The sequence below is a fragment of the Somniosus microcephalus genome, chromosome 3 (genome assembly GCF_052327205.1).
Source record: "Somniosus microcephalus isolate GS21.2 chromosome 3, FLI_Smic_1.0, whole genome shotgun sequence".
Lineage (NCBI taxonomy): Eukaryota > Metazoa > Chordata > Chondrichthyes > Squaliformes > Somniosidae > Somniosus > Somniosus microcephalus.
This window is the reverse complement of record NC_140989.1, coordinates 108,063,663-108,075,851: the sequence shown is the minus strand read 5'-3', so window position 1 is coordinate 108,075,851 and position 12,189 is coordinate 108,063,663. Positions and strand designations below refer to the sequence as shown.

Below are 12,189 nucleotides of genomic sequence, written 5' to 3'. Positions count from 1 at the left end.
CTCAGACAGGAACTTCTGGATTTCCGCGTTTAACCACGCACCTGTCCTTGCTCGAAGCTGCAGTAGCATTTGCGCATAAATAACAGCGAGTGTCATTAGCCTCACTATTATATTGACAGCATTAATTATAAGAAAAACACACTTCCAGTTGTTACATGGAGACAGTCATACTGATGGAAGATTCTCCATACAACACATGCTCAAACTGCAACATTCTCGGAAATGCAAGCACAAGTGTAGTTAATGATTTCCTTCAATTGACACTTCTGGCAGGAATATCAACTCCAAGCCTTAGCTTGGAATAAAGACCTGAAGAAAATTGCTCAGACACAAAAGATAATTTGTAAGTTTAATCATGTTGTTCTGAAATATATAATTTTAAAATGTTTTTATTACAATAGAAACAATATTAATTCCAAGATTAATTCTTATGAATGCCTGAGTTTGGAACCTCTGGCTTTGTCTGTAGGCACTGTGGCTCTGGTGTTTCGTGTCTTTTGGCGGTCTTGCTATACATAGCAATTAACTGACTTTGTGATGCTGAAAACCCCCAGTCTCACTATCTGCAGACATGAAGCAGATTAGGCACCGATGGTCTCCGCTTCTGACCCCATCAGTGTATCTGGGGTCAGGGGAGATCATCTTATTAACGTGGCAGTGGCAGGTGCCCACACAACTAAGCGGGTTACTTGGCTGCCCACTAAACAAGGGCTCCCTTTATAAGGGGATCAATTTCAGTAGAAGATTGTATTGGGAATCCAGGCTTCTCCTCGACCCTGCTCCCTGTGACATCAGGGACCATCTTTGAGTTGCATGGAAGTTCTCCCCAAACCAGACAACCAAAGAAACTGTGACATCAGGCAGTGTACGATGGACATCTGAAGGTGTAACGGACAGCAAATGCTCACATATGTAAAGGTGTTGCATTACATAGGTGGGTAAATTATGTGTAAGTTATATTATTTTTCTTCCATTTCTCATTGGTGAATCCCCCGCTGCCCATGCAACATCCCTGGTAATGTTCTCTCAGGATTCTGACAATGTTGCTATGAAGCTGCCTGAGATTGTGGTGGAGGCAGATTCAATCATGGCTTTCAAAGGGGAATTGGATAAGTACCTGAAGGCAGGGCTACGGGAAAGGGCCGGGGAGTGGGACTAGCTGAAGTGCTCTTGCAGAGAGCCTGCGCGGGCTTGACGGGCCGAATGGCCTCCTTCTGTGCTGTAACCATTCTATGATTCTAACCAATGAATGAGATATTTGACAGTGGCTCTAGATAACTCTCAGATTGTCCCTCGCTCTCTAAGGCACCTATGTAGAAGTTGGCTCTTTGTCCCGCAGATTTTCATAATGATAACGATGAGATGGGGTACTTTTCTATATGGAGAATCTCTAATATTAATGGATGTCCTGCCACTAAAACCTAATGGGTTTCCACACAATCTGCTCACATAACAAGACTTCTTAAGGGTTTGGATGCAGGTATTTATTATTTCTAGCTCCCCAATGAGGTGAGTTTCGGAGAAGGCCTCTTCACATAACGGTATCAGCACCATCCAGAATTGTGACTTTTCAGGTGATATGATGTTGATAATAGTAGTACAGTATGATCGATTTTACTAGAGAATATTAATGTTTGATTTGTAAAAGCTATCGAATAGGAGATTTATTCTAGCTGTACATAGAAACCACACAACTCATCAGCGCTCCTGAGTTATTCCGTCCTCTTTACTGGTGAACCGAACCCCAATATCAGCAGCTTATATCGTTATATTTCTCCTGTAATCGCGTTGTGCACAACATAGCTTTTGACTGCTCCCGCAGAGTGAGAAAGGAAGATGTGTAGCTTTCTGGTTTTTTTTATCTAAAGAACCGGATTATGCCACCATTTCAATAAAGTGAAGCCAGTCATTGGCACCAATAACTGTGCTTGAGTTCAAATATTCCAAAGAGTATCGCCTGCGAAGGAGACCACGAGCAGCTCGCTGTGCAGGACTTGTTCGTTTTAAGCGTACCTCGATTGATTTCATGTTAAATTTATTCACGAAATTCAAGGGCATCTCTTCCTCGCCACAAGTTGCTCGACGATTTACACTTTAATAACGGTGAGCGCCATTAACTCACCGTTAGTTCGACAGCAAAATCCGGGCCAATAATTAAACGTAATTACAACAATTCGCTTTATTCCGATTCCTTCTTCATATCATATCGCCTGTATTTTTGTATTTTAACCAACTATCGTGTGCTTATGTTTTACGATTAAATAAAGTATGATGCAATATTCATTTTAACTTTTACCGGTCTGCATGTTCCCTTTTTCTACTCATGTTGAATTGGTAGACTGAAATGTTAGAATTAGGTGTGACAATCCCCAGAGGTTGCAATTAATACCTTTGGTCGTTCCAGACCATATCCATTTATCTGTGGGTGCCTATGGTGGGTCACTGTACACAACGGATCCGACAGTTCAAGTCATCTTCCAGACACTCAACAATTACATCATCAGATTCCTTCCACCAAGACTGGCATAAGATTTGGAGTAATTGAAATAGTTATCGAGTACATGTTAAAATCAATTTGTTCTGGAGTTTCGCTCCAAAAATTGGCAAGACAGTTAGTTATATTTAACATTTAGTGGAAAGCGAGAACCAGAGAAAGGATTGGGTTGTGCGGCCCACAAGTCTAAAATGAAATTAAAAAATAAAATGAAAACAAAATGCCTTTCAAAGTGTATGAAGTAAATCGTGTGGAAACAACCCACGCAGAATTGTCTTAAAATTATGATCGTAGTTCTCCAGGTGGGGAGGGAGGTTCCTTCTGGAGGCGCAGAGCTGTTACCGAGGGTGATATCCAAGAAACAATTCAAAGTAGCGTTCAATAGCTAAAAAAAACCGTTATTTAAATACACACAGTCTTGTCTTCCAGGAGAAACAAATAACATCGTATTCCTAATTTTTGAAAATACCTCATATATTTCGGTCAATCTGTGCAATTACTTTCTGATAATCTGCCACTGAGTTCAAACAATTCACACGATCCCTTTTTGAAATTATCCAAAGTGCACTGTACAGATGAGTGAACCGCTTGTCTTGTAGCAACGCTCTCAGTACTATTTAAGGTGATGTAACATTTATAGTGAAATGCAAACCACTGGCATATTTAGCTCAACCTCGCTTTGACTTGTCTCAGTAATTTAAAGTTAAAGCGATCAAAAAGCAGCAAAATAGTCACCGCCACTGCCGACTGACAAAATAAGTCAATATGAAATGCCCATTCCTTCTCACTGCACTCTGTGCCATTCTTCAGATAATGCAGTCCAGTCATGGGTCCACTGGAAATATCAGGTTGGGTATGAGATGAATTAGAAAGTTCGAGTGAGATGAATGTTTCTCTTCGCCCTCTCTCTGGCCAGTGTTTATAGCGACGTGCTGTAAGAGCTGAAGGAAGTTTTTGGCTGTAAACTGTCATGCACTGCAGCTCACAGTCAAAAGCTCTATAACTGCCCCTGCAGTACTCGGTCATGAGAACCAGCCTGAAATTACCCTCGGATCCAGAAACAAATTGCTTCCCCTTTTGCCAGTGAATAGAAAAGAGACTTTTGGTTTTATACCCGAGGGCATCCTCAGTCTCCTTTCATAATGAACCGCTTTCATTTGATGCCTGTTGACCCTCCAAACTTTATTTCCCCCCCGCTATCGTTAATCCACGAAAAACTGCGATTATTTTCCTCGCATTTTCAAACTTCTGTCAAAAGTCTATTCCTATCCGCCTCCCCCATCCGGTGTGCGTTAAATATCGAAAACTCACTGCCGGTCTGCGCAAATATCTCCACAACCCTTAGCCTTCTGTATATTAAGCAGCTATGGGGATATTAATACATTATTTCACGACTCATTTCAAGAGACCCGCACACTGTGATAGTTAAATGTCTTAAATAACTCATGTTTTAAATCACAGTGCCCTTCTTGTTTTTCACGTGTCACTAATGTTAAAGAATCATCTGCACACAATCTGAATATAGAGAAAAGAAGCAAAATACTGCGGGTGCTGGAAATCTGAAATAAAACCAGAAAATGCTGGGAACACTCAGCAGCTGTGGAGAGAGCAAGAGTTAACGTTTCAGGTCGATGATTCAACTGATCTAACAACCCAAACCGTGCATTATACATACAATATATATATATGTATATATACTGTAAACAGAATACTGCAGATTTTCTTAAATTCCTAGATTTTTCCTTCAAAATAATTGTGGCCCAAGGTTTCAACATGACTGCTTTGCTGGCCTGTGTAGGTCATTTCAAAGAGTATTGTTCTCGGAGCAACCCGATTAACGGTTCCATTTAACTATTTCCTGGTTATTGTCACCTCAGCCTCTGAATGTATCTTTCTCACAGTAAGGTAATAAACCGTGGGCGCTAGCCCAGCGGTACTGTACTTTGGAGCGAAGCGGTTCCATCTCCTCTAAAACGAGTCACGGGCATAATTAATTTCAATTTTAAGGTGCGTTCTCCATTAGAAGACAACTATAGCCCATGTCTGTAAAATATTACCTTCGATCGTACTGGATTACTTGCTTTGGTTACAAAGGGAAAGTTGCCTCTCACAACAGAAGTAGGCATTTATCTATGAAATACTTCCTGTCAATTGAGTATTCTTTTGGTATTTTGGTACGGTGTTATCGCCTTACAAATAATAACTCGTTCCGCATTATCAATATTTAATACTTGATTAATAATTCAAACAATCAGTGTGTAAGCATGTTTGGTATTACTGATATACTCTGATTTCAGCTTAAACGGGTGTTTACATGTGTGAAAAATTGTATTGCAAATAGATTAGACACTTAAGAAGACTGGGGTTCTATATCCTAAAAGCCATTTCCTCATTGAACCCCGTGCTTTGATATAGGTGTAAACATTTGCAGATTTGCATAAAATAGCTCTATTTAACTTCTGGTAATTACATCTGGCTGGAACTTCAGAGGCTTCCATCAGCCTCACTGATATGGCCGCCACTAGCCAATCACAGGTCGGACTGCTCAGATCAAAGCACCATGCAACCAATCCAAGTCTATCCAACCCATTACCTGACGTCAGCATCCAGATAGATTTGTATTTATTGGGATGGATGAGAAGGGAATGAGAGTGTAAAAGGGATTATAGTTACCAGAGCCACCCGTCAGCCTGGTGTATTAACCTGGTGTTTCAGTAGGAATCAACTGGGAGAAATCTTTGGGCTCTGAGAATCAGGACAATGAGTTCCAGTGGAACAGAGAGTGGGAAGAGCGGCCAGTACCGCGTGGACCATCTTCTAAGTGCAGTGGAGAGTGAATTGCAGGCTGGAAGCGAGAAAGGAGACCCCACTGAGAGAGAGCTGAAAGTCAACCTGGAAGACCTGGATCTGTGGCTGAAATTTAAGGAGCTGACCAACGAAATGATCGTTACAAAGAATGGCAGGTAGGTGCGAGTAGCGGGCGACTTTCCTCTGAGGGACTCGCATCTGATAGAATGAGAAGGACAAGGGTCTTGTACTTTCTGTAATTATACCGGTAACAAAGCACCCCAACTTAAAGCTAACAGTGATTGTGTTTTTTGTCCATGTTCTATTGGGGCTATTTTTCTTCTACATATTTGCAATAACAATTGTGACCAACGGTAGTGTAATTTACAAGCATGTCCTTCAGAGTCTTGTAAAAGGCAATTACTGGGGAGTTTGAGGCAATGCATAAAGTGTACCATCCCCCCTTTGTTCAGTTGGCTTGGTTCCTTTGCTGTTCTCAGGAGGATGTTTCCCGTGCTGAAAGTGAATGTGTCAGGGCTGGATCCCAACGCCATGTACTCGTTCGTGTTGGATTTTGTGGCTGCGGACAACCACCGCTGGAAGTACGTAAACGGGGAGTGGGTTCCAGGTGGCAAACCGGAGCCTCAGGCACCGAGCTGTGTCTACATCCACCCGGACTCGCCCAACTTTGGTGCGCACTGGATGAAAGCGCCCGTCTCCTTCAGTAAAGTCAAACTCACCAACAAACTCAACGGCGGAGGACAGGTACATCTTGCAGATAACTGACCAGGTTAAGCAACCCGTGCACTTGACCACAGCATTTGATCTAACTCTGAAATGAACTTAGACCAAATTCTTTCCGATATTACGTTTTACTCGGATGATAAATAATTCAGAGCTATTTATAACCCTGCTGATTGGCATTTGATACCGTTTTTCAATAATATGTGAAGATACTAAATCAGCAGATTTCGAGAGATTTTCCCCCTCGTAACGTGTTGAAATATGTGAACGCTTTCAACATCCAAATTATGAGTGTTCTCTTGTTAATAGAGAAACAATAACTGTTTAAACGTTCTCCAACGTACATTACGCAAGTAATACAGGGAATTAAAAGGATTGTGGATTCCGATGAAAGTTTTACATTTCTCAACGCTGCTCTATGATACTCCACGATGCCGTTAATTTTATTATAGTGGAAACAGCAGCTGACCAACATACAGTGGAGACAGGAGGAATGCAACAGCATGAACTAGGTGTAGGGAACGTTCTGGAGGTAACGGGTCATGTGCTCGATATATGAGCTAAATATTTCAAGTTACAAAAAGACCCATGGGCTAACATAACTCAACCAAACGGCGTTATTAGCTTAAATACCTTAAAATGTCTATTGTTTTAAATATTTAACAGAATCCACACGATACTGAGATTTTGATACACTCTTGGTATAATTGTACACAATGACAGACTTTATTAGTTTATTAATGTAACAGTAACTAGGAACATTTCAAGCATATAGAAGCTGTTTGCTGATTGCCTTTGTCTTTTGTTTTAAATGTCAATTCGTAGATCATGTTGAACTCTCTGCATAAATACGAGCCCAGAATTCACATCGTGCGAGTTGGGGGACCTCAGAGGATGATCAGCAGTCATTCGTTCCCGGAGACTCAGTTTATAGCCGTGACAGCTTACCAGAATGAAGAGGTAAGAACCTTTCAAATAATCTGATACTGCATCTTCAGGAGACCAGGCCGGAACCAAGGAGCATTAGCAGGGCTACCAGTAAAGTAAATTCGCCCTTATATTTTATTGCGATCATATGAAAACGCTGATCGTTGCTGAGCATATTCAATTCCTAAAATTCTTGGGTCATTTAAATATTATTAACCGTATTTCGTCAATGCTGAATATTAGCGATCGTAATCGCAACGATTCAAAGCAGCGAAACATTAAATGACAGCAACTCAACACTGGAGCTAAAGCTGAAGAATCGTAACTTTTATTTTTCCCCACAGATCACAGCTCTTAAAATTAAGTACAACCCATTTGCAAAAGCCTTCCTTGATTCCAAAGAGAGGTGAGACTAAGAAAGTTTTCTGTTATAGTATTTTCTGTAAGGACAAATCTGTGCGCTGTGTTAATGGGCTTTTCTCGTCCAGAAGCGATCACAAGGAAATGTTGGATGACCTGAGTGACAGTCAACAATCTGGATATTCACAATGTAAGTTTTTGGGAGAGTTGCTTTGCATTTATGTTGTATGTCATCTGATCTCCTTGTTTTTCTTGTGTCTGACTACATGTATCTTTCCTCCAGTAGGTGGCTGGTTTCTGCCTGGCACAGGAACTCTGTGTCCTCCTTCTAATCCTCATGCTCAGTTTGGCGGACCTCTCTCTCTCTCCACTCCTCATGGCTGCGAACGTTACTCCACCCTGAGGAATCACCGTTCTGCACCATACCCCAGCCCGTACACCCACAGAAACAACTCCCCGAGTAAGTATTGTAAAATATCCCAGACACAATTTTAAGCTACTCTAAACGGATCAGGGAAAATATTCATGAAAGTGCACAGGTCGTTTAGTGTAGAAACTTTGAACTGCCCTTCGATATCAAAGGCCAAAATGTCCTTTGTCATACTAATGTACTTAGGAGACTTCATTATATAGTATCTGAATAGAACACTTAAATATGTTCCCTTCAAAACGTGACTCCTAATAGTACTTGGATCTAATGTATGATACATTAGCCGTCTATTATGCAGATATTTTTACATTTAGAAAGCAAGGTGAAGAACCCAGGTGCGGGGGTATAACACCAAGGTTGAAAAGAGCAACATGGATGAGGTAAATCAAGCAGTGAATAGGGTGACACTAAGCTTCAGTTTGGAAAGCCTGATAATTGTGGGAAGACTGAGGGAGATAAGGAATACCACCGTTTTGAGAACCTGGGAAATAAATGAGTTCGAGTAGAAGACGGTGTGACGAATTTTAATTTCAACACAGTGGGATGCAGAGTGGAGGAAGAGCATGTAGGAGAATGATAGGAAAGTTCTAGAAACACTAACTAGTAGTATCAATAAAATATAAATAAAGGTTGCGATGGAAAGAGAGGTTGGCGGTGAGAGATCAGTATTCGTTCCACTGTTTTGATTTTACCGACTGTAGACCACTATTTTTACACAGTAGTTTTAGTGTAGCCAAAATAATGGCATTGTCATAACCTTCATCACTTAGCACATACCTCACTTGCACTTTACAAACGTTTAGAAATGAGAGTATCTAATGATTGATTTCGGTAGGGAATGATTCAATAAATACTCGATATAAGTTCTACAATTGAAAATACACGTACCCTTCAAGTAAACAATTTATTTGGGTATCTAACCGCATGATACAGAACTGGATGTTAGCTATTTTGTAACGCGGAATAGATGAAAGTCATAGTATTATTAGCATAATTGGTCTGGTTTTGTTTACAAACTTAGACAAAGTACCTTTACTGTAACAATGTTATGGAGGCGGGAATAATGACTTTTTCACAGTGTCATCATTTATAGATATTTCATTTAATGTAGACTTGTTGCATTGTGCGATATGTCATTTGCTGTGGTTTTGGTGGTTTTCTCTGCAGCCGGCTATCCCGATAACTCCTCGGCCTGTCTCTCCATGCTTCCCAGCCATGACAACTGGTCCGGTCTGCAGGTCTCCACGCATACCAGCATGCTGCCCATGACACACAACACTGGCACTGCCGCCAGCTCCAGGTATGAGACCTTTGGCAGGATAGCCTTGGTGAATTTATCACAACTTCGGGGGACCTTTCCGTAGTAACAGGAATACCTGCTGTTTCTCAGGGAGGATTTAGAACTTGCACTGTTACCAAATCCCCCATGCTATTACTTTAATTCTGTTTGCCAAACCCTTTTTATTGACTTAAACTCCCAACCTGTTGCCTAAAGCAAATAGAAATTAAACCACAAAATTACCTAAACGTCGCTGCATTGATTCACAGTTCATCCATATTAACATGTGGCATAAATATACTGAAAACTCCCCGCAACCACCCCCCCCCCCGAATTCATTGGAATAATTTAGGTAGGTAAATGTAGTATCATTGCAAACATCTCCCCAATCATAATCTATTGATTCAAAATGCAAATGTCAGCAATACATATCTGCCAAAAATATTCCTCCAATTCTATCAAAATGAGAGTCAATTTAGCAACTTGAACGGGAACATAATGTTGTTAATGCATTTTCTAGTAAATTACATGATTATCCATGCAGTATGGAAATTAAACAAGGAGTTCAGTAAAATGAATTGGCTTTTTTCCCTGTTGAAAACCCTAGCGGGAAGTTTCTCAAGCGGCGAGATGGTTCTGTGATATTATAATGCGCCGACTTTGAAAGCTGGCGTGAACTTTCAATTTCACTTGGTGTCCAATGTTAAAAGCGGCTATGAACTAGTTACTACCCATATACTCCCGGATCTCACCTGGAGCGTTCGTACAGTCTCAGTCAGGCTCAGCTCTTGGAAGAATTGGATTTCATTTGTTCTAAATTATTTTTTTGATAAATCCAATTATTGTAGTCATCCAATAGAGAATGATACAGGGGTATAGAATGCAGTTAGGAAATGATTCCTTGTTTGAATCTATTCAACCAAATCGCAGTTTTTATCGAAAAATTACTTCGGTCCATGTTATTTGTTTTTGATGCTTACTATAAATTAAATCATAAAAATAGCAAGGGAGAATTTTTTCACTCAGAGAGTTGCCGGGATCTGGAACGCTGTACCTGAAAAGGTGGTGGAAGCTGAATCCATTAATAATTTTAAAAGGGAGTTGGACTGGTGGTACTTTTGAGGATGAGGAACTTACTGGGCTGTGGACAAGATGCCGGGATGTGGGACGAAACACGACTGCTCTTGCAAAGAGCCAGCACAGACACGACGGGCCGAATGGCCTCCTTCTGTGCTGTAAGTTTCTATGATTCTATTTACCCTTGGTCACAATAAGGAGGCAAGGGAAATGCCATTATTATTGATTCCTTTCACTATAGTTACTCAGCACTGCTCAGAAGGAAGTCCCATCCCCCAAATTACTGTATTTGAATTTTAACGACTTTTCATAACTTTTAATGACTCTTTCTTTCTCATTGCAGCCAATACCCGAGTCTGTGGTCAGTCAGTAACAGTACCATCACCCCAGTGTCCCAGTCTGGGGGCATGTCCAACGGCCTGAGCTCACAGTTCCTGCGGGGTTCCCCGGCTCACTACCCGTCTTTGGCCCATTCGGTGAGCGCCACCTCCTCGGGATCGCCCCTGTACGACAGCGGAACTGGAATCGAGCTGTCCGAGAGCCAGTACGATGCTTCTCCGCACAGCAGACTCACTTCCCCATGGACTCCAGTTACTCCCCCATCCATGTGACAGCACCTGCACCCACGTCGCCTTTCTCCAGCCATTTATTTAATTTAAGGACTTATTGCGTGTTTCCCCCCATTTTGGACTTGATGTTTATACTCCGTGGGAAATCCGAAAGAATGGCACGAAAAACGAAGTTGTTTTTAGAGTGCTTGAAAGTTTACTGTATAGGTCCTCAGAGATGGGTGTTGCTCAGTACAAAGTCCCTCCGGTCTTGGGGTTTATGGAAGTGATAATATTGTTTCAAAAGTTTTAATGACAATGATTCTGTTTTCATAAAGTTCTCCTATTAACTAAAATTGAGAGAAAATAAGATTATTGGAAAACAATTCTAATAAAGAAAATATAAACCTGCATCAGGACTTGTGAAGGTAAATCATGCAATGGATTAAATGTAGATAATTGTCAGGAAGTGTTAAGGTGCCTTAAAATCCACAGTTGATCGCTGCAAAGTCCTCAGATGCAGTCTTGGTATTGGGGGTCGTCATTAGCCACAAGAGTACAGAACTGCCCTGAAAGAAGTGTAGTAAAACAAGATAGTGGCTCAGATATGAGGTAGATGGCGCATTAACGTGTCCCACCCGCCACACTGTGTGACAAATACCACTGACTTCCCCTGGGGCAGGCACATATACAATCATCGACCTCCAGAGGTAGAGGAGAACTTGTTTTTTTTTAAAGAGACCTGATTGTAAAAATAATTGAACTGATTAACATGTTTTACTCGGAGAAACATTTTTCCACCCGTTAGTTGAAAATATAAATAATTTACCCAATTTAGAGCTCGCTCGCAAGAATCTAGTGTTGCGTTAAACTAAGTGCCCCGAGGCAGAATGTATCACTCTGTGACACCTCAGAGGGATGTGGAGTTTTTGCTGGCCAATTCAGAATGTGCAAGTCTCTATTCATCATTTCTTCTGAGAACCGAGTGCTGCACTCGGTAACCATTCACGTGTATAGTAAAATTATGCTTCATTTCACTATAAACCCCGAATCTTCTGAATTGCATTAAAAAAATTGCTAACCCGGAAATGACGAGGCTTCGCTTCGCTGTTTAGACACTTTTCATTTCAGTTTTCCAGTGAAGTTGTTTTCGACTTTTCTCACTGGTTCCCAGGAGTTGTCCCTGAATGTACTATATTCCGTTTGTCAATATTGTACATATGGCTTTGAGTGTTTTATTTTATTTTCGAGTTATTCGCCGTCAACCTTTTATGTTAATGATTGCGTTAAGTCTTACTATTCGCCGCAATAGGTTTTCTTGTTTTCTCTTCTAAATATTGTCTTGAAAATGCATTGAGGGAACGTGGAACATTAAAATTTGTAAAAAAAAAGTAATGTGCTGCAGTGTTGATTTACTTTGGCTGATAACCTTGTGGGTAATAAAATTAACCTTTATGACGAAGCACTTGATCAATAAAACATTTAAGGGTTGTAAGATACCAAAAGAGGGAAACATTTTAACAGCTGGAGCAGAGGATAATTC

The 12,189-nt window shown here is 40.9% G+C and overlaps 1 protein-coding gene across 3 annotated transcripts; it reads left to right on the top strand.

The window, feature by feature from the left end:
* The first annotated feature begins 5,091 nt into the window (after positions 1-5,091).
* On the top strand, positions 5,092-11,273 carry tbxtb (T-box transcription factor Tb). 3 transcript variants are annotated; one of them, XM_085977638.1, is made up of 8 exons: positions 5,092-5,457; positions 5,782-6,046; positions 6,851-6,985; positions 7,297-7,358; positions 7,441-7,502; positions 7,599-7,772; positions 8,910-9,042; positions 10,442-11,273. In XM_085977638.1, the coding sequence occupies exons 1-8, from the start codon at positions 5,255-5,257 to the stop codon at positions 10,707-10,709; spliced, it is 1,302 nt and encodes a 433-aa protein (XP_085833764.1). In that variant the 5' UTR covers positions 5,092-5,254; the 3' UTR covers positions 10,710-11,273. The 3 variants fall into 3 exon arrangements, with proteins under 3 accessions (XP_085833764.1, XP_085833763.1, XP_085833765.1); XM_085977637.1 differs by having other exon boundaries at positions 7,596-7,772; XM_085977639.1 differs by lacking the exon at positions 7,599-7,772.
* The last annotated feature ends 916 nt before the right edge of the window (positions 11,274-12,189 follow it).

Excerpts from the sequence above, each read along its gene's own strand:
- tbxtb (XM_085977637.1), top strand. The coding sequence starts at position 5,255 with ATGAGTTCCAGTGGAACAGAGAGTGGGAAGAGCGGCCAGTACCGCGTG. Across the intron at positions 6,986-7,296 it reads CAGCTTACCAGAATGAAGAG|ATCACAGCTCTTAAAATTAA; the intron begins GTAAGAACCTTT and ends TTTTCCCCACAG. Across the intron at positions 7,359-7,440 it reads TTCCTTGATTCCAAAGAGAG|AAGCGATCACAAGGAAATGT; the intron begins GTGAGACTAAGA and ends TTTCTCGTCCAG.